Source organism: Manis javanica, chromosome 13, assembly GCF_040802235.1.
Source record: "Manis javanica isolate MJ-LG chromosome 13, MJ_LKY, whole genome shotgun sequence".
NCBI lineage: Eukaryota > Metazoa > Chordata > Mammalia > Pholidota > Manidae > Manis > Manis javanica.
The window spans coordinates 6,464,412-6,487,716 of NC_133168.1; the positions used below are offsets into that span (position 1 = coordinate 6,464,412).

Sequence of the window (23,305 nt, forward strand, 5' to 3'; positions counted from 1 at the left end):
GTTAATGGAGACATTTATTATTGATGGTAAAAAATAATAGAGATTTTAAGTTATATTTTTAATTAGCCAGTGTTTGATTAAAAAGTATGAAAGAAATTGTGGCTCTCATAATTGGAAGATTTAAAAAGAAATGAGTTTTGTATTTTTCAATATTGTGAAATAAAATATATTTAAGTGCTAATTTAACCATGCTTTATAAATTACTTAAAAAGAAATTCAGAAGTAAAGATTGTTCCATTATTCATACATGATTCATCTATAAGGTATTTGCATTAATTTAAAAATGGTATTTTTAAACCTGATGAGATTTAATGAGAATCTAGTATCATTAACATTTGTAAAGATCAATGCCTCTTTGGTTTTATAACTTACACTGTCCAAGTCCTATAGACAATATCAAGCTTGTAATTTCAATTCTTTTAATAAATAGCACCACTCACCTAAATAACATTTTAGTCACTCTAAAATAATCTTGTTATTTTTTTCTTAGCTAAATTAAGAAAGTTCCATAAATGAATGTAGTAAACTTTGATTTAAAAAAATGGTAAGGGATCATATATTTAAGGGAATGAGTTGATGATAAGCTTAGCTACTAGTATTTCATAAAATTTTAATGATTTGTACTACCATAAATATTGCTGGGAAAATGCACATAGAAATTTCATTGACAGGCCAAAGAAATTTCACAGTTCACAGTCCTAAAAAATGGCCAAAAAGAACAAAGAGGAGTAAGCAATAGATAAGCATAAATAATAATAATACAGCTGATTGTTATTTTACTCCATCGGCAGGACAGTATTATTCAGTTCTTTCTTCAGCCTCTGCCATTCCAAATGTGCTTTTATTGCTGTAGAGCTAAGAAATGTCTCACCATTGTCTGGGTCCTGGTCTTTCAATTTCTTTCTATTCACCATGGCCCTAAATGCTGAATTCTGCCATCCCTAATTAGCATTCAGGTCAGAAGCCTGTGGATCACTACAGGTTATCACGACCGGGATTGAAAACACCAGGGGGAAAAGAAAAATTAACAGCTATCATCAGAACAACTTAGTGTTGTCAAGAAAATTCAATGTGAAGGATAAATGGTTTGTTAGGATCAAAAAGCTACTGATGAGTTTCCATAGGGGCTCCAATATCGTGCTCTTGTCTGGAAAACAAGCTTCATTTCAATATCAAGGCATTATTTAAAAAGCACTTTCACATGATCTTTCTGGGTAAGAAATTAATAGCTGTCATAATGTGGGGCTCATGTTTTCATGCAACAACAAAATTGTATAGCAGGCCTGTACAGCAATGTTTTATGTTAATAATGTTTTAATAAACTGTGCTTATTATTTACCTTCCCCCGTCCCCAAAAAATCAAGTGCATTCTGAGGCAATCTGCAAAGTTTCTTTACCTTGTCTTTTATTCTGTAAGTTTGTCAAGCAAAGGCATTTTTTTAATGGCTGATTCTCTCTCTCTCTCTCTCTCTCTCTCTCTCTCTCTCTGTGTGTACGTGTGTGCCAGACACACACACATATGCACACACACAAATCCTTTGAGACCCTACGGCAGGCATAATCATCACATTGCTGCAAACTGTGTTTACCTCCTTCCAGAACAATAACTTCAGAGAATTTACATAATATACAAAAAAATGTGTCTTTATTGGCCGTAATTATCATTCTAAGAAGAGATTTATATTTTTACTTATATCTATGGAAAATCTTCTGGGATTTGGGAAGGTGAGGAGAGTTTCTTTCTCCCTGAAATGCAGTTATCTAATCACCTGAAATTGTAGTGAATCCTATAGAAATAATGACTGTAATACACTGAAATCAATTTTCCAGAAAAAAGGGTTATAGTTTTGCAAGTTGAGCTCTTTACCAACATTTTGGGAAAAACTTCATTAATGTGAGAGCAATAAGAATATAAAGGGCGATTTGGCTTAGTGACTATCATTCATATTTTAGTAAGAACTGGTATACTATTTAATTCCTCCAAGCGACTGAATTATCAGTTTAGATTGGAGAGTTTGACTTTTACCGTCTTTCTATTGGTATTTGTATTTTGGTGATTAAATATTTCATTAGCTTAGTTCACAGGTGAAGGAGGAAAGGAGGCGGGGGTGGGGGAGGGGAGCTGAAGCTCAAATCAATCAAATATGCGATTTTACTGCTCTTCCAGTAAAAGGTTTTACGGGAAAGGAGATTGTACCTACTAGCTAATCTCCAAACTGCATTTCATTTCTGAATCTAATTTATTATCCCCTTACATGAATAATCAAGATCTGACTACACGAAAGTTATTTTCAGCATCTCCATTCATATATGACTAACTAGAGTTCCTTATCTCCCTTCCCAACGTCCTCATGATGCTCTGTGGCAATGCTAATGCCCTGCCCCTCAGGCTTGGAACCTGGAAGTCCTCGACCACATTTCTGTTGTTTCTATCCCATATGTAATTCATCCTCAAGAAATCTCATATCTGACTTTTCAATGCTACGATCTCTTCCCTCTTTCCTGTAGGGACAATGCCTCCCAAATCAGACTCTATAATAACCCCCATTCAGCACTACCCATGAACAAACCGTATCTCACTTGTTCAAAATGTTCCTGACTTACTTCTTTGTTAAAGTCTCTTAGAATAAGCCATCCTTATTTTTTTTTTTTTTTGGTATCTGAATCGTTAATTCAGGATTTACAGAGATTGAGGTATCAAAGAGAACAAATCTCTGACTTGAATGAACAGAAAAGTATGGAATCATAAATAGAATTTAGAATAGAGGGGAAACAGGTGTGGTACGGTCTGAATCGGCTTGATGAATGTTGAGCTTGATACTGGATATCCAGGTGGATATATGTCCTATAAGTAGTAACAAATTTACATCTGAATCTCAGAGCAGTTTACACGGTTCTAGGGTGGTAACACCTCTGAAAGTGCGAAAGCTGCAGCAAAAATATTGTATTTCCATGGAGTTTGCTGTGGTTATGCTGAACCAAATATTCAAATTTCTCTCTTCATTCTTCCATATACCAAACTGAACATATTGCTCATGATAAAACACTCTTCAACAAAATTATAGCACTGAAAACAATGTTGGCAATGAAAAATAATAAAACAACAAGATGAAAATACTTAAGAATATTATGGTAGTGTTTTTAAAGCAGCTTTAGTAAATAAGGATGAAGGAAGCAGACGTGTGGATATGAGTGTGTGGGGAAAAAGTAAGATTCTGGTCATTTACAAAGCCTTTCAAGATTGATAAAAGATATGACTGATTCCACATTAAAACACAGCTTTCTTTCTCTAGCATACCAATAGTTTTACGTTTATCTTGCTCTTCTGAAGGGTCAAGAGAATATGGGAAGTTATTTGAAATAAATTATATTGAGCTAGTAGAACACAAATGAAAGGGAGAAGTGTAGTGTCAGCACGATCCCTCAAGTAGAAGAAAAAATATGGCGAGAAAAGGTAGGATTGCCTTTGAAAAGGTAAGGCTGCAGGAATGGGATATGAAGAGACTGCGTCAGGACGAGGCACTCTTACCTCAGGTGTTAACGCTTAAGCAATAGTTGTACGTGTATACCTACCATATCTTTCTTAAATTATTTTGATCTTATTATTCCACAATAAATTTAAGTCTGCTTAGAATTGGTGTAGGGGTTACTAAGAATGAAAATCCCTTTCTTTGTGAAGCAGCACTGCTTTGAGTTTCCAAGCCCAAGCCTAGCCATTCGCTAAGAACTATGTGCCTGACAGCCCTTTGGTGACAGAACAAAGAGAAGAGTCAGAGGCAAAACTTACTGCGGGGGCAGATTTTGAAGCCCTAACAATCAGCTTTTGTTGATGTCATAGAAGAAGCTGCAGACCCATTTAGAGGCTGATTTGGTCACTTCTCTCTTTTGTACCATGAACCTTCCCACTGTCCTTGGAAATTTGCTCCCAGATAAGCTTTCTGTACCTGTGCGCTGCAACAATGAAGCTTCACAAGGCTAAGCCGGTGAACTGGACACTGAAATACACAGCCTTCTAGCAACAACTAGGCAAATAAAAAAAGAAGACTATGTTGTAGACGCAAGGATGTTTCTTAAATTCATTGACCAGGAAGACAGAATTTCCTTCAAAGTAAATAATTTGTCTGAAAAAGTAGCCAAGTTCATATTCATTTGTATGCTAAGGCACTCCTAGCGATCAGGGAGAAGAACATGTGCAAGTGGCATGTTAGTGCTAGGAATCTTTTGATGGAAAAAAATCAGTTACCATACAGGAGCAGCCCAGTAGGAAGCACTCAACATATGTAGACAGGTCTGAAAAAATCTATTGCAAAGCAAAAACACAGTAGGGAAATAGGCTTTCTCTATACGAATTTAAGAAATATTCAGTCTCCTGATACTGTCCCTAACTAGTGGGTCCCGAGCAGTAAGGACAACAGGCTCAGATTAAAAGTTGAAGAGCATGCATTATTCTTGGAAAGATCTCCAGATCTCATTCGGATTGAGTATTTTTGTTATTGTTGTTGGTTAGACATTTATACTTTAATCATCTCTGTGCAATAAATGAAATCATCATAAATGAAAACATGATTCTATGGTTGATATTTTTTAGTCCGGCTAATAATGATAAACATAAGACTCAAGGGGATGTTAATGACAATTGAACCTGAAATTCAACCAGAGAGGTAATATAAGGAATATTGAAGAGGAGAACAGGAGTAGAACTGAGCTTTAGGTCTACACCTGCTAGTAAAGGTACATAAATGTCCCGATTGTATGATATCATGAATCTTAACTCAAAACTAGAAAACAAAAATTAGAAGAATATTTAGGGTTTTCTAAATGAATTCATTCCATAATATAACTATAAACTACATCCACACAGTACATTAGGCATAGGTTGTATTGTTGACTGGGAACAAAAGATATTTGTAGACAAGATGCTTAATCTTAATTCTAAAGAGAAAAAAGGAGATAAGCCCCAATGCTTTTTGGATTGCCCAGAAAAATCTGAGACTATGGTTTAAAGAGGCTGAAAGAAAGCTGAATGCTAAATTAAGAGAGGAGAGAAATGTAGAGCCCAAGACATCCAAATAAGAATAATCTGTTCTTGGCTTCTGTAGAGGGGGATGTCTAGATGTTTGGAGACACGCTCAAATCAGCATCACACTCCACTTTCTAGCTGTGTGACCGTGAGAACACAGGCAATCTGTTACTCAGGCAATCTGAACTTCAACTTTCTCACTTGTAAAAATAGAATTAATAATGGCATTTCCTTCAAAACACTATTATGACAAATGAGTAAATACACGAGAGGTGCTTTGGACATTATCTAGCATATATAGTAGGCATGCAATACACATCTGCTGTTATTTTTCTGTATTGGACCACATCCTATAGTCAATTTGTTGAAGCTGAGAGCAGACCAGAGGACCAGCCCCCGCTGTCATAGTCTTTTTCAGTTTTTCAATTTTTCTAAGATTTTTCCTGCTTTAAAGCCCTGGCATATGCTGTTCTCTCTGCTGAATACTCCTTTCTCCTTTCTTTACCTGTCTGATTCCTTCGCGAGATTCGGGTCTCAGCTGTCGATTCTTCTACAGTGAGACCTAACCTGACTTGTCCTTCCACTCCTGACTCCAGTAACTTATGATCATCTGTAAAAGGCATCATCCCACTTACATTTCATACCAATCACCAGGGGTATGTGTGTGTGTGTGATTTCCCCTATGAATCCTTATCATTTTCTAAGCATGAGGGCAGAGACTGACTATTTTGTTCATCAAATTTAGCTTTTTGTGCCATATAATCAGCATTCAGTACATATTTTTTAAAGAAACAAATGGATGAATGAAGATAATTAAAAGTTAAGAGAGATGGAGCTGATTGTGATTAGCACACTGATAATGTCGAATTCTAAATTACCTCACTGTTTTTTTAAAGACACATAATAAAAATGTTGAACAAGAAGTATAGGTGAATTTCTCTGCCATTATTCTCAGTGCAGCCAGAATATCCTCTTGAGATTTTCCAAGAAAGAAAAAGCTGCAATGACCATCACATAAATCAAATGATTGTAAGCACCTTATGAAATATAAATTAAACACCAATAAATTGCATTCAGCATAAGGCTTACACAAGGAAGGTAAATAATCCCTTAAAATCTGTTTTTTTCTTGATTGTGGATACTTTGTGATCAAAGTATTCAGAAAAATAATTTTTTCCAACTAAGTGATAAAAAACAAAGTGATTTTTCTTTTAATAAATACCATAATCTCTTAGAACCAGCAGAGTGATGTAATCTAAAACATATAGAAACTATTTATTAAAATGCAGGCTTAGTGTCTGTTTCTCAGTTGATTCCACATCTTAGTTACCTGGAGTGTCCTAAGCAGTAGCTCTCAGTCGTTGTTATAGATCAGCATTACCTGTGCAACTTAAGGAAATGAGGGCGTCCAAGGCTCAATGCCCATAAATACTATTTCCAAAGGTATGGAGTGTGGTTTGAGTAGCAGTACTTTCTAAAAAAGCATTTTGCCTGGCTCTGTATGAAGTTAAGGTTAAATACCACTTGCTTATTGCTAGATACAAAATTGCTATGACTGAGAAAAATATCTGCCTACTTCTTACAAAGCAATGCTGAGTGATGAAGCAAGATTGAGACATTATATGTGTAATATTAGTCACCTGTTTTGTTTGCATAAGCAATTTGCAATGATCTGCAGAATTGAAAAGTATTTAAGTATAGTCATTTGAAAGTTGCTTCTATCTTCTAACTTTCCATTTAATTAAATATCATCATCAATTTTATTTAACAAATATTTACTGAGAGCTTGGTATGCCCAGGCACTTTTCTCTGACAGAGAGAGATAAAAAAAAAGTGTAAAATTTGATCACTGATCTTGTATAAATTCATATCAAATGGAGACACAGATATACACGTATCTTTTTAAATTTAAAACAACTGTGCCTGGTAGGCCCATGATAGAGTATTACGATACATAAAATCTACACTCTCCCACTTACACATACACACAACTTAATGGAGAGACCATTAATAATGAAAAATGGAAACATACTTGTAAATAAAATATTGTTTACCCTCCTGACCATGTGGCTTTACCAAGTATTGTCTCGAGTAGTTTCATACAGTAGGTGCCATTTGAGATGGGTGTGCAAGGAGGAGTAGGATTTACCAGGGGAATGTAGAAAACTGAGCAAAGGTTTGGAGCCATACCATACGTGATGTATCTGGGAGCTGGGCTGCATCAGGAGAACATAGGAAGGAGTGCGGAGGCCGACTGCTGAAGACTACAGCTGTCCCCTGTACAGTGTTCTTTTTGAGCATTACAGAGACATACACAGGTCAAAACTGCAGTTGGACCCCATTCCTCCAAGAATGTGCAGTGATATTTGGAGAAATATTACAAATATGAAGTAACTAAAACATAGTTAATTCTAAATAATATAACACACTGAAAATGCTATAATTATTTAGAAAATGGAAAGAAATGTTTTGCAAACAAAGGGGAAAGTCCTAACATAATCACAGTAGTATGCTAACTGGTTATCCCAGTTCCATTTAAAACATAGGGTTCCTGAGAGAATAATGGGAAATGAAGGCAGAAAGACAAGGCTGTGGAAGGTTTTGAGCATCAGCGTTGGAATTTGGGTATCTTTTTAATAGTGGATATGGATTCCCTGATTATTTCTAAGCAGAAAATCAGGGAAATGAGAGAATTGGGCCATTTAGTGCAGAGTGGGGTGGACTGCAAAGGGAGAGCTGTCAGTGGGAGGAACAGTTACGTGGTCACTGCAACAGTCCTGGCGGGAGACACTGCTATCCAGGACACACTGGAGGAAAAAGAGTATGTAGGCATCCGATGAGAATATTCCAAGTAAGGAAAGAGCTGTGGATTGGTGGGTATGAGAGTTATTTTTGAAAAGGGAGAGGAACATAAAATTAAGTAAAAGAGGATCTAGGAAGTCCGGATATGACAGACCGGGAAAAAGTACTCCCTGATGCTCTTAGCAAGGGAATAATCAAAAAGCCTTGAGAACTGCCGTCATGTTATTTAATGATCACCAGGTCTGCTTCATTACCAAGTCTGACCCAAGCTATTTTATTTTGACAGGCTTAGAGGTCCAACATCCCCTGTTGTTACTAAATGGACAAGATTATGAATTCTTCCTGACTTGATGTGCTACCATAAATCAAACCTATAAATTATATAAATGATAAAAGTATGTGGTGATTTATGCTGGACATTAATCTTTCAATCTTATTAATGAGCTGGAGAGACCTAAGAACTAGCATTAATAAGCTTAGTCCGTAGGTAGAAAGTATTAACTAAATAATAGAAGAGCTCCTTGTTTATCCTAAAATTAAAATTCCCATTTGCAAATGGCATAGTAGGCATAAGTCAATATTACTGTGTGATCTAATTAAAATATATCATTACAAGAGGGGTAAAAATACCTAGCTTATCAGTATGAATTTAATGACGTTGGCGAAGAAATATTTCTGGCTTTAAAAAAGCACTTGCCATTTGATTTAATTAGGGAGACTGGTAAAGTAAAAGTGAATCTCTATCATAAAAACAATCAAAAACAAGGTTAAGACATAATTGTAATAGAAAACAATCCTGAAAAATAAATGGTCTGCACTCTAAAATATACTTGCAGGAGATGAGTGCAGAACTAAAATTCACATGCAGCTCTTCAGTAACTATATTTCATACAGCTCCATGTCTTAACATTGACAATTATTCAATAGTAACTTATTTTATAGAAATGTACAGAGTTCCAGTAATACCTAAAGCTATATTATTAAACATCATAAGCAGCCCAAACATTACTATAACTTACATCACTGAAGACTAACAAAATAAAACAATGCCTTAAGTAACATGAACTCCTCTGTTATACAGTAATTGTGCAATGACTGTAAAGTGCAATACACTCTGTTCATTACCATTTCAATTATAATGTCCACTTCTATCTGCCTCCATCTTTATCTACATTTATCTAAAAAGATTGGAAAAATAAACACTTACCAAAATGGTGGTAATGATCAAAGAACGATTGGATAAGGAATCTGTGATGTTGGCTGGCTTTCCCTTTTGACTTTCTGTCATATTCAGGCCACTGGCTGGATCCCAAGTTCCAATCTATAAAACAGGATATGCACTTTGTAAATTGTTCATCGGGCACCTGGGAGAGAGAACTGCAAGGGAGAGTTGAGACGGCGAACACTTATTATTCGCCGCTGCTGCATTATCTGTTCCCGTTAAAGTGAAGGCTGCTTGTTTTAAGCATGATTCACTGCTCTGTGAAGTGTGTCCAGTGAAGTGTGATACTGAAGACCAAAATGATCCCCTGCACTTCAACAGTCAGGGTGGAAGCTTAATTTTCCATTCAAACCTTCATTTACCAAGATAAACCCATTTGATGAGACCTCGCTAGCTGGCTAGAAACTCATTAATAGCACATATCTTTTACGGTTTAATGGTTCGATCTCATCCTCTCTTTACAAAGAGAATATGCCATATTATATGGACAAAGCTAAAAGACAGAGCAAAACCTGGAGATCCAGGGGAAAAGTAATAGGTGAACCTGACAGTAGAGGCACTGACCCCCAGAAAGGCAAAATCATACCCAGAATTAACTATGGAGCTTTTAAAAATACACTTATGCAAGTTTTAAAATATATTCTGAGGAAAGATGATTACAGCACAATCTCATCTGATAACCCGTTCCACCTGTATTCTATTTAATATGTTCCTTAAATAATACCGTTTAATAGATTAGTCCATATACTCTGTTCGAACACATTATACCCACTGAAGACAGCCTGGGGGATGACACAGACCGCCTCTGGGAGGCGCATGTAAGTGTAGGTCGGGCTATCTACATACACCGTTGCACCATCGCACGTTTGTGTAACACTGGTTACCACAAAGGAGAACAGAGGCAGGAGACGCAGAACCAGTCGCTCTTTTCCCCACCGTTTCAAGCCTGGAGTCCTCGACAGCAAAATCTGTCTCCCATAATCCTCAGCCAATCACCCAACCTGCTTTACTCAACGGAGAGGAAAACTACCAATTATCACTGTATCAAATAAGGCTCTACATATAAATAAAATCCTTATTCAAGTCACATGTATTTAGCAGGTAATACTTATCCTGGTCTACCTACATAGGCTAACAAGGGTCTCATCAGCATAACCTCATCCAAATTCAATATTATGATCCTTGTGTTTTCTTTGTATTTTATCAAAATTACTCTTTTGATACCTTAGTTCATTTGTATAGCTTTCCTGATAACCTCTGAAGACATCTATCTCCTTGTAAATTGCAGAAGCACATGCATAGAAATATTAGTAATTTCTGGTCCTCATAAGAATAGATATATCGGTCCTCCTAGTGGTTCTATATAAGTGTAAACACTAATATGTATTTTTAAGAATGTATATATCTCTACCAGAGACTCAATGTAAATGTTTTCTGGTGATGTCTAAACAAATCTCTTGCCATATTTTCTCCTATTGAGTTAATTTTCTTCTTACCATTAAAACTATATATTCCTCAAGTTTGTGTCAACAAAATAAAAAAATACAGTGAGAAAAAAATACTGATTCAGCATTATTTCCAAAGTAAATTACCTACTGGCCAATTGCAATTTTTTACTTTAGACTATGACAACCAGATGCCATAAAGAGAGAGTCTAATTATAATTCAGGGTCAATAATGGGAGGCCTTCAAGGGTCAGATGGGTAACATCAACTTGTAAAGTGGAAGAATGTTAAATTAGTAGCTAAGAATTTCCAGGAAAGGGTATGCAGTTTTTAAATAGCACAAAATATCCTGGCAGAACAGCAAGTGAGGGTGTGTGCCTGAGGGCTGCAAATTCCCCAAGCAGGCACTTTTTTGAAGTTCCCAACCAGTGTTCCTAGAGATCTTGCCGGGGACCTGGGTGGGGAAAGGCAGAGGGGATAGAAAACCGAGAATGCCTGCTGACCTAGTGAAAGTGTTTAAAATTCAAAATCATGAAAACAGCACTCTGTTGGCTAAATAAGACACATCTGCAGATGGTTATTTTACAGTGACTGCCACTTCTCTGTGCCTGGTCTATAATTAATACCTATTATACATTCGTTCCCTTAGATTTTATTTCCTTTTTGTTTCCCACCATTGGCTAAACAGCTGGATTTTTCAGACGTATGATTCTACCAGTCAAAGCAGGGGCAAACATTGTCACCTGACTAATGACACCTTCACCATTGATCAGTAAGTTTTTCAACTTTCTAACCAAATTACTGACACAAAATATGGCCTGTTTAACATACCATCATTCTCCATGAGTACGTTTATAAAATAATTTTATTAAGCATTTACTCATCAAAACATACCTGTCTAGTTACATTCTCTGTCAGCTGCTCTTTAGCACCATGTGGACTGACAGCATATTAATCCATAAATTTCTATAATTCCAAATATTAGGTATCTGTTTTTTTGTAAAATTCAGGCTGCTGAGAATATTATGAAGTTTCTGAGATTCCGGTAGCATAAAATTTTAAACCAAATAAAGACTTTTGTATAATCCTTTAGATTTTAAGTCTCCCGGGACTGTATAGTTCAAATGTTTCCACTTTGAGGGAATTGTCATCAGTGGGTTTTTTTTTTTGTTTGGTTTTGCTTTATTTTAGTCACAAAAACAATGGATGAAGTCAAGACAATCTTTTTGTCTTTTCTTCTATTTTCAGAAAAATGACTTTGTTTTCATTATATGATTTAATCAAGTATTTCAAGTACTTTTATTTGGTTCTATTACAGAATAAAGCTATCTAAGCACTCAGCCGCACAGGGTTGTTTTAAGTGAGTTTATCTCAGTTTATTTGGATAGTTCAAGTTTACAACTGTATTCCTGGTATAAATATGAACAGCACTCTCTTATGCAATTAAAAATGTCATGGTTTGGATAATACATAAGAAGTCACCCTAATTACAATAATCAAATTATATAAATAATATGAAAGTGCTTCAAAAACCATAAAGAACTATAGCCAAGTATGGTATTATTCATTTTTTATTTTATTTTATGTTCTGAATGTTCTTAAAATTTGAACCTGTACACATTTCTGAATCAATCATAGCTAATGCTTTACTGCACTTCCTTCATGTCCCTTATTTTTACATATTTTGTTCCTTGCATAATTTCCATCCCAGCCTTACAGTAAATGGCCTAGTCTCAGAGGAGGACGCCAGACTGCCTGGATCCTATTATATCTCCACCACTTACCAAGAGGTGACTTAGGCACATTACTTCTCTGTGCTTCCATTTTCTTATCTAGAAATGGCGAAACAACATCATACACCCCACAGAGCTATTGCAAGGATTAAATGGAAAAGAAGTTGATGTAATGTGTTTATAAGTATGCTATAATTATTATATCAATTATATGAAATATATCCTATTTGTCCACTATTACGAGAAATTTTCCTGGCATTAAAAATTAAACTCATAATTTTAATGATTATATAAAGTAAACATCATAGGAACATACCATGATTTAACTATCACTGTTATAAGTAGGGCTTTATAAACACAATTATTTATAAATATTTGTCCATGTATTTTATAATTTTAAAAACAGATTCCCAGAATTAGAATTATATTTACTGAGTCCAAATTATATGAATTGAGCTATGTTTTATGTATGTTAATATAGATTATTTATATAGTTAGGTGAAAAGATGCTCAACACCATTGATCATCAGGAAAATGCAAAATCAAAACCACAGGGAGATGTCTTCTTGCTTGTTAGAACGGCTATAATCAAAAAGACAAAAAATCACAAGTGTCGGTGACGAGAGAAGGGAGGTCTCTGTGTGCTGTTGGTGGGAATGTAAAATTCGTGCAACCGCTAAAGAAAACAGCATGGAAGATTCTCAAGAAATTAAAATAGAACTACTGTATTATCCAGCAATCACACTGTGGGTATTTACCCAAAGGAAAGAAAAGAACACTATTTGAAAAGATATAATGTACCCATATTACATTCATTACAGCATTATTTACAATAGGCAAGATATGTAAGCAACTGAAATATCCATCAGTGGATGAATGGATAAAGAAGATGTGGTGTATGAGCATATAATGGAATATGATTCAGCTGTAAGAAAGAATGCAATCTTGCCATTTGCAATTACATGGATAGATCTTCAGAGTATTATGCTAAGTGTAATAACCAAGGCAGAGGAAAACAAATACCATATGACTTCTCTTATATGCAGAATCTGAAAACAAAACAAAACACAGAAAACACAAAAACAACAACAGAACAAGCTCATAGATACATAGAACAGAGTGGTGATTGATTGCCAGAGGCAGGGGGTGGAAGTTGGGAGAAATGGATGAACTGAGTCAAAAGGTTAAAATAAAATAAAACATGTTCAAAAATTTTTTCAGTATATGATATTGTTAAGCAGGGAGCCAGAGAGAAGCAGGAGGAAAGGTTGGGGTGACCATAGAGAAGTTGAGACTACAGATAGCATCCACCAGTAAAAAAAATCCCTGGCAGGAGGAGACATTCCAAAAGCTAGGGTCCAACTGGGCATGCTCCTGAGGTGCCCTAAAGTAACTTTTCCTCATTTTAAAGTCATCGTAATAAATCTGCATTGCAGCTTTGCTCCCCTGGTGGGCAATCAGAGAGAATTCTGGGAAAGGGCATGCACAATAGTAGTTAGCTTACATCATTGCCAGTCAGTCAATCAATACTTGTTTGCATAGCAATACCTCTCCTAAAAACCCCTTGCAATCCCCATCAGAAAGGAACTTTCACTGAATATTCAGGGCCTTCTGACAGTACCTCGAGGCCCACTCTATTAGCGAGCATAGTGATAAACTTGCTTGTCTGCTTTATTGACTTTGATTTCACTGATTTGCCTGTATTCCTGAAGGGAGAATTCATTCCTAACAATACGGGAAAAAAAAAATAGACTTCCATGCCTAACCTACAGATGTTATCATATTTTTAGGGATCTTACTATATGAATTACATGCATGCAAATTACTGCTTCTGGTAACAAATGCGTGCCCCCCTGCTGAATGAGGCAAGGTCAAACAAATAAATGAATAAAAGTAAACGTTCCAAGTTAGGTTTAAAAATAATCACTGTAAGTAAAGTCAAATTCATTTAGAGTTTAGAAATAATTTAACATAAATTCTCTACTAAAAGCACAGTTGGCATAATAGAATCTGTCAAAATTCTATTTACATGACCATATTGACATTTACTAACAAAATATACATAGATGTGTGTTGGGGGATGGAAAATTAAAGCAATACAAATTTTCTAATGTAGAACAATGTAAAACAGACAAAGAAAATAATTATCTGATTATACATTGCTTTTACTTAATGTCAGACAAATATATTTGTCAGAAGCAAAGAGCCTAGGCGGTGCTTTTCTAAAGAAGTTCTGTGTCGTGATCATAAGAAACCACACTGCCCGTTATGTTGAAATAGTCTTAGGACCATGTGGAGTGTACATCAAAATAAGCTTGCTTTAAAAAAACTATTTGCAATAATTAGTTGCCTCCAACCATATGACCCATAAAATATAGTTTGCTTTGAAGTATATTTACCATTCCTTTAAGAAGAAAGGGAAATACCTGAAGGTATTGAGAAGTAGAAAGCGTTAGGAAGGTATTGATGCTAATTGCTAAGTTATATTTGAAATGAATATTCTCTCCAATTGATTGAATATACAATGGTGGACGGTATATTTTTCTGTTAACATAACTAGTGTACCCATTCTTTCCAGAAAATTTACAGACTCAGGTTTTTCAAGCTAATATGGTGTATGAATAGCAAAGACTGTTTTCAACATAGTAGTTTTCTTGCTAAGTATTGCAGGTAAATTACAGGGTATTTTTTTCTCCTCACTCCACTCCTTCCAATTTTTAAGTGAACAGTAGACATAGTTACTTGCATTGCTGTCTAATAACAGTATACTGTCTAATAATAATTAATAATAGTACACTTCCATTGGGCTAAGTAGTAACAGGTGATCCCTTTAAAGGAATCAGCACCTGATCTCTCAAAGACAAGAATGCAATATTTCAAAGCAAAGCCTATGTGCTGTCTGACAGGGAGAATTCAAAGAAAAGAACAATAACCTGGGAAATGGGCTACCTTTAATCATAAGTAATTTGGACTGTGAGGACACTGCAAAGAAACCATAAGTTAACACTTTCCTAAAGGTATCTATCCATCAGTTTTCAAACGGTCTGGAATTTCATCTTTTGAGAACTACAGTGTTAATATGAGGACAATAAATCAAGAGGTATATAATCATCTCAAGGAAAAAGATGACTAATCTAAGTGCAGATTTTCCACCTTTAGGGTTTTTATTTTTGTCTAGGGCCAAGTCAACCCTAAATGTAATTGAAGAGTTAAGAGACAGGGGGTATTTCTGACTTTTTAAATAAAATTTGAATCAGTGAATTAACTGTTCTCTAAGAGAACAAAGTGGTAACATACAGTTAAGGGTCATTTTTCCAAGGATAAAAATGTAGTGAGATCAAACCAATACATCACAATTATGCTTAGGATACACATTAATTTGAATTCAGTAATAGAAAGAAAAAAAATGGCAATCTATATTTGGTGTGCTGTTAAGGGCCAAAAATAATAAACTGCATGTCCTCAAATAAGCAATCCTATGGATTTCTAAACATAACTATCATCTGTAAATACTTTTCTCAAATATTTTACCATCCTGAAGGTTAAAAGTTATCAAGCAAAATAATAATTACAAACACACTTAAACGAAACCAAAAAAAAAAAAAAATGCCAGGACAGGTGTGAGACAGGGCATGTAATGAATTCTATACGACCCAAATGAAATCATTATTGTCCTCATATTAACATCTCCAAAGAAAGACATACTTGGCTTAGATCTTGCCCAGAATACATTTTTGCTTCTTAAGAAACAAACACACATGTCAGGCTGGCTTAAAGATTATTAGTCAACATCGCCACTAGCATCACTTTCCTACAAGGAAGCCAAAAAACAAACAAACAAAAAAAAAAAACACTTAGTTCCTGGGAAAGCTGCAGGTCATTGCTGCCATGGGTATATGTTTCAAATGCCATCAAAGAGAGGGAGATAAAAACTATGCATCAAGTACCTAGAAATCTATCAAAGAAATAGTTCTCACCTATCTAGTGAGGGTTTTCAGACTCAGATAAAATTTGAAGACTGTAAGTCCCATTCAGACACCTTTTTCATAGGGAGTTAATGAGTACAGGATTCTACAGGCAAGAGAAAGGTCAATAGTAAAGATTTCTATGGAAATTACCATTTTTTCTTAAAAACAAATTCTGCAAAAAAAAAAATTCCTCAAAAAGCACTTTGAAACATGTTCTGATCCTGAACATACATGCCTGGAAACTCAGGCAGGCAGGCTTTCACTACTAATTCTCACCCTCTCCATGTATTTTTAAAATATTTGAGTTTTTAGCAAGAAACCCATGGATTAGTGATGTCAGTTTCTGAACTGGTAGCTAAAAATGCAAGCAGCAAATATTCAGAAAAGATGTTAACAGTTGAAATAAAGCTTCACTTGATACGAAAAATGACAAATTTCAACTTCTTAAAGGTTTGCAAATATGGATTATCTTGCTTTATATTCTTATATGAATTAACTTTGTAGACTTCTCTTTTTTAAGATTTTTCCTAAGGATGTACAAGTAGTGACCAGCTGATTTTATCATAAAAATATGCTCAGGCAAACACACAGCGTTACTGTTCATAGTTCTGAACACTTCTAGACCTCTAAGCACCATCTATGGTCATATAAATGAATTGACTTCATCTTTCTGTCTTTTCAAAATTAATATAATGTTGACATACAAAGGCAATTTTCATAAGGATTTATTAAACCCTCTCCATTGAGGAGACACAAAACTCTCTGGTCCATGTTATATTTCAATACAAATATTACATTCAAGAGAATTTCAGCAAAAAGAACCAGCAAAACTCTGATGCTAGGCAAAGGACAGGAGACGTAGGTTCATAAGAATGATTTCGGTTTAACACCTCCACTTAGAAGCAAATATTCCTTAGTACAATAAAAATTCACTTGAATAACTATCAAGGTGTAATAGTATGAAACCATTTTCCCTTTGAAAGCACATAATGTACACAGTGGTTACAAAGGCCATTCAGTATAAAAATTAAAAGAGATTTTGGGAAGATGGTGTAGAGAGAAGCTGAATCCACCTTCTCCCACCTACGCGCTGAATGTACACCTATGCACAGAGCCTTTCAAACTGAAGAAAACAGAGACCGAAGTGAATACGTTCTATACAACGAGAGGCAGATGTATCACATACACACATCACACACACAAATGCAAGATCGTAGGGGAGACAGAGACACAGTAACAGTGGAATCCCCACCCCCAGCACAACCACCAGAGGAGGGGCGAGAGAGAGAGATGTCCCTGAGACAGCCAGCTGTGGACTCCCTGCCCTGATGTGCAGGAAAAAAAGCCTTGTGGTTTAAAGTGCAACTAGATCATTATGAAAGAACCTGTTTCAGAAATAAACATCTTGGCAAGGAAACCACTGGAGGCGATCTGGAGTCAGAGGAGCCGGCTAGTGCCACTGCTTGTGCTCTTCCTATATACCTAGTGCAGCCAGAAGTAGGGACAGCAGGATATGGAAGCACCCATCAATCTCAGACTCGGTCTAGGCAGACCTTGACCCCCCCTCCACGCCCAGGTGTACCCGCAGGAGATCCACCAGGCCCACCTTGCTGCCCACTGTTATCCACTGGCCCAGGCCCCATCAGCAGAACTCGAAAGTTCCCTAACTAAGAAGGAAGGTACAAAAATCTGTGGGCTAGCAATTCCCCTGAGCAATGTGGGGCAAGTGGGGGGCTGAGACCTGGCCACCACAGGCACCTGGAAGGCACCGAGCAGGGATTCCCCGAGCATCCCAGAGCACACAGAGGATGTGGGGGAACACATGTGCACAATGCCTGCTCACAGCCCACAGTGGGACCAGCAGGTGCCTTTGTGGGAGTAGAACAGCACATGCAGGGGCTGCACGAGAATGCGCACATGCACAGTGCTTGATCCCAGCCACCAGCAGTAGCATGGACGCCGATGCAGGGGTTTCTGGGAACAGCCCAGAGTGCACAGGGCCAAGGGGAATGTGCACAGAGCTGGACTCCACACCACCAGCATGACATGGAAGTTTCCTGCAGTGGTCCTGGAAGGCCCTTAGAGCTCACAGGCAAACAGGTGAGGGGGCACAGAGAACTCAGTTGGTGCCAATTCAGCAATTACCTGGAGTACACCCCTGACCCGCCACTGGCCCACAACCCTCCCCCAAACAACACAGAACCCACAGGTGTCCACCTAGGATCCCCTCAAATAGCCCCCCAATGCTGTGCCCACCAGACCATGCCCTAGGAGACCTAGGACAAAGAGAAGCCCATCTCACACTTACTTGGCCTCCAGCTTGCCAAAACTACTAGGCACACATCTACACAGGGGACTCTACCACACAAGGCCAGTATTTCAAGACTGGGAGAGCAAGCAATTTCAACTCATTCATAGAACCAAGCACAGAAAGTTATACAAAATGAGGAGACAGAGAAATATGCTCCAATTGACAGAATAAGAAAAGAAGAAAAACCAAATGAAACAGAATTAACCAATCTATCTAATAAAGAGTTTAAAACAATGCTCATAACAATATCCAGTGAACTTGAGAAAACAATAGTGGAACTCAAGGCAGACCTCAACAAAATGAGAGAAAGTTTAAAAAAGAAACAGATGAAGAATTCAATAGATGAAATAAAAAATACACTGGAGGGAACAGACAACAGACTACAGGATACAGAAGAATAGATCAGAGACTTGGAATACAGAGTAGTGGAAAGTACTCAGGCTGAACAGAAGAAGAAAAAAAGAAATGAGTATAAGGTAAGAGAGCCCTGGGACAATATCAAATGTCCTAACATTCACATTCTAGGAGTCCCAGAAAGAGAAGAGAAAAAGAAAGGGGTACAAAATTTATTTGAAGAGATAATAGTTGAAAATTTCCCTAGCCTGGAGAAAAAAACAGTCTACCAGGTCCAACTTCAAAAAAGTTGAACCCAAGGAGGTCTACAACAAGATATAATAAAAATGTCAAAGAGCAAAGATAAAGAAAGAATCTTCAAAACAGCAAGAGAAAAGCAACACATTACATATGAGGGAAACACCATAAAGTTATGAGCTGGTTTTTCTGCAGAAACTCTACAGGCCAGAAGGGAAAGACATCATATATTCCAAGTGCTGAATAGATACTTACTCCAAACAAGAATGCTCTACCTAGCAAGGTTATCATTCAGAACTGAAAGAAATATAAAGAGTTTCACAGATAAGCATAAGTTAAAAGAGTTCACCACCACTAAAGCAGCCTTACAAGAAAGATTAAAGGGAATTCTTTAAGAGGAAAAGAATGGGGCATAAATAGAAGCAAGAAATTTAAGAAAGGGAAAAATGTCCACAGGTAAAGCAAACACATAGTCGATCAATTATTAGGAAGCTAGTGTGAAGATCAAAAAGACAAAATCAGCAAAAACAATCTAAAAATTAGTTAAGGGAATCACTTAACAAAAAGGTGTAATAGAAGATGTTAATTACATAAAACATGGAGGAGGGCAGGTAAGAAATGTAGTGCTGCTAGAATGCATTTGAACTTAAGTGACCATCAGCTTATTACAGATTGTTAGATAAATAGGATGTCATTTAAGAACTCCATGATAACCACAGCCAAAAACTTGTGATAGATACGCAATAAAAGAGGAGGGAACCCAATCTTAATACTCAAAAAAGTCATAAAACACAAAAGAATAGGTTAAGATAGTTAAAAAGAATCAAAGAAGAACCAGAAAGACAATCAGGAAACTTTTAACAAAATGGCAATAAGCACATACATATTGATAATTACTTTAAATGTATGTGACCTAAATGCTCCAATCAGAAGGCATAGGGGGACTGAATGGATTAAAAAAAACAAGACCCATCTATTTGCTGCCTACAAAAGGCTCACTTTAAACCTCAAGACATAAACAGACTGGAACAGAAGGGATGAAAAAATTATACCATCCAAACAGAGATTAAGAAAAAGCTGGAGTTACAATACTTGTTTCAGACTAAATAGACTTCAAAGCAAAGAAAGTAGCAAGAGACAGAGAAGGATATTATATAATAATAAAGAGGACTGCCCGATAATAACAATCATAAACATCTATGTAACCAACATAGGAACACCTAAATATGTAAACCAAATACTAACAGACCTGAAGAGAGAAAATGACAGCAACACAAAAATAGTAGGGGACTTTAACACTGCAGTTACATCAATGGGTAGATCATCCAGACAGAAAATAAAAGGAAATAGAGGCGCTGAATGACACAACAGACCAAATGGACTTAACAGATATATACAGAACATTCTTTGCATAAGCAACAGAACAGACATTTTTCTCAAGTGCACATGGAACATTTCCAAAACAGATCTCGTTAGGACACAAAACAAGTCTCAACAAATTTAAGAAGATGGAAATTGTATCAAGCATCTTCTCAGATAACAATGGTATGAGACTAGAAATGAATTCAAGAAAAACTGGAAAAAAAACAAATACATGGGGGTTAAACAACATGCTACTAAATAATCAATGGATCAAGGAACAGATCAAAAAGGAAATCAAACAATACATGGAAAGAAATGAAAACAGAAATACAAGGGTTCAAAATATGTGAGATGTAGCAAAAGTGGCTCTAAGAGGGAAGTTTATAGCCATACGGGCCTACCTGAATAAACAAGAAAAACATCAAATAAACAATCTAACCCTACAACTAAAGGAACTAGAAAATAAGGGAACAAACAAAGCCCAAAATTAACAGAAGGGACATTATAAAGATCAGAGAGAAATAAATAAAATAGAGACTAAGAAAACAGTAGGAAAAAATCAATGAACCCAAGAGCTGGTTCTTCAAGAAGATAAACAAAATAGACAAATCTTTAGCCAAATTTATCAAGAAAAAGAAAGGACACAAACAATATCAGAAATGAAAAAGGAAAAGTTACAACAGACATCACAAAAATTCAAAGAGTTGTAAGAGAATTCTTTGTGAAGTTATTTGCCAATAAATTGTACAACCTGTAAACAGAAAAATTCCTAGAAACACACACTCCTTCAAGGCTGACACAGGAAGAAACAGAAAATCTGAACAGACCAATTACGAGTAATAAAACTAAAACAGTAATAAAAAAACTCCCAACAAACAAAAGTGCAGAGCCAGATGGCTTCACAGGTGAATTTTACCAAACGTTCAAAGATGACCTAATACCTACCCTTTTTAATGTATTCTAAAAAATAGAAGTGGTGGGAACTATTCCAAACTCATTTTATAAGGGCAGTATTACAAAAACAGACAATGGCACCACAAAACACTAAAACTACAAACCAATATCACTGATGAACATAGACACAAAAATCCTCAACAAAATATTAGCAAACCTAATTACAAAACGACATCAAAAGGATTATGGACCACATCCAATGGGATTTATTCAAGGAATGCAAGGATGGTACAATATTTGTAAATTAATCAATGTGATAAATCCCATTAATCAAAGGAAGGAGAAAAAACATGACCATCTCAATAGATGCTGAAAAAGCATTTGACAAAATTCAACATCCATTTATAATAAAAACTCTCAACACAGTGAATATACCTCAATATGATAAAGGCCATATATGACAAACCCACACAGCCATTATCATATTTGATGGAGAAAACCTGAAAGGTTTTCTCTAGATCAGGAAGAAAACAAGGATGTCCACTCTCATCATTTTCCTCAGTATAGTACTGGAAGTCCTAGCTACAGCAATCAGATAAGATAAAGAGAAAAAAGGCTTCTATTGGTAATGAAGAGGTAAAGCTGCCACTATTTGCAGATGACATGATATTATGTATAGAAATTTCTAAAGACTCCCCCATAAAACTCTTAGAACTAATAACTGAATTCATCAAAATCACAGGATACAAAGTCAAAATACAGAAATTGGTTGCATTCCTATATACTAACAATGAACAAGCAGAAAGAGAAATCAAGAAAATAATTTCATTCACAACAGCATCAGAAAGAACAAAATACCTAGGAATAAACCTAACCAAGCAGATGAGAGACCTGTACTCTGAAAACTATAAGACACTGATGAAAGAAATTAAAGAAGACACAAATAAATGGAAATCTATCCCATGTTCATGGATAGGAAGAATTAATATTATCCAAATGGCCATCCATCCAGCCCAAAGCAATTTACAGTTTAATGCAAGCCATATCAAAATACCAATGGCATTTTTTAATGAACTAGTGCAAATAATCTTAACTCATATGGAACTACAAAAGACCCTGAATAGCCAAAACAATCCTGAGAAAGAACAAAGCTGAGGATATTATGCTCCCTGACTTCAAGATACACTACAGAGCTACAGTAATCATAACAGTATGGTTCTGGTACAAAAACAGACATATAGATCAAAGGAACAGACTAGGGAGCCCAGGAATAAGCTCATGCTCATGTGGTCAATTAATATACGTGAGAGGAGCCACGACTATGCAATGGGGAAAGGCAGTCCACTCAATAAACGGTGCTGGGAAAACTGGACAGCTACATGCAAGAGAATGAAACTGGATTACTGTTAGAACCACACCCAAAAGTAAACTTTAAATGGATTACAGACCTAAATATAAGCCCTGAAACCATAAAACTCTAAGAAGAAAATACAGGCAGGAATCTCATGAATATCAACATTAGAAATTTATTTCTGGATATGTCTCCATGGGCAAGGGAAACAAAAGTACAAATAAACAAGTGGGACTATATCAAACTAAAAAACACAGCAAAGGAAACCCTCAACAAAACAAAAAGGCAACCTACCATATGGGAGAATGTATTTGCAAATGATGTAGCCTGTAAGAGGCTAATATACAAATATATAAAGAACTCATACTACCCAACACCAAAACCCCCAATAATCCAATTAAAAAATGGGCAGAGGACCTGAACAGACATTTTTCTAAATAAGACATATACAGATGGCAGACAGCCACATGAAAAGATGCTCCCCATCACTAATCATCAGGAAAATGCAAATCAAAACCACAGTGAGATACCACCTCACACCAGTCAGAATGGCCACTGTCCAAAAGACAAGAAATAACAAGTGTTGGTGAGGACGCAGAGAAATGG

General features: G+C 36.2%; 1 protein-coding gene across 10 annotated transcripts in view; it reads right to left on the minus strand.

Moving 5' to 3' along the window:
• GRIK2 (glutamate ionotropic receptor kainate type subunit 2) overlaps window positions 1-23,305 on the minus strand; it is a 577,367-nt gene that overhangs the window by 186,229 nt on the left and 367,833 nt on the right. For all 10 annotated transcript variants that reach the window (XM_037012294.2, XM_037012291.2, XM_073220908.1 and 7 more), the window contains one exon: window positions 9,030-9,143. In XM_037012294.2, coding sequence (XP_036868189.1) covers window positions 9,030-9,143 — 114 coding nt within the window. The remainder of the gene's footprint in view (window positions 1-9,029; window positions 9,144-23,305) is intronic.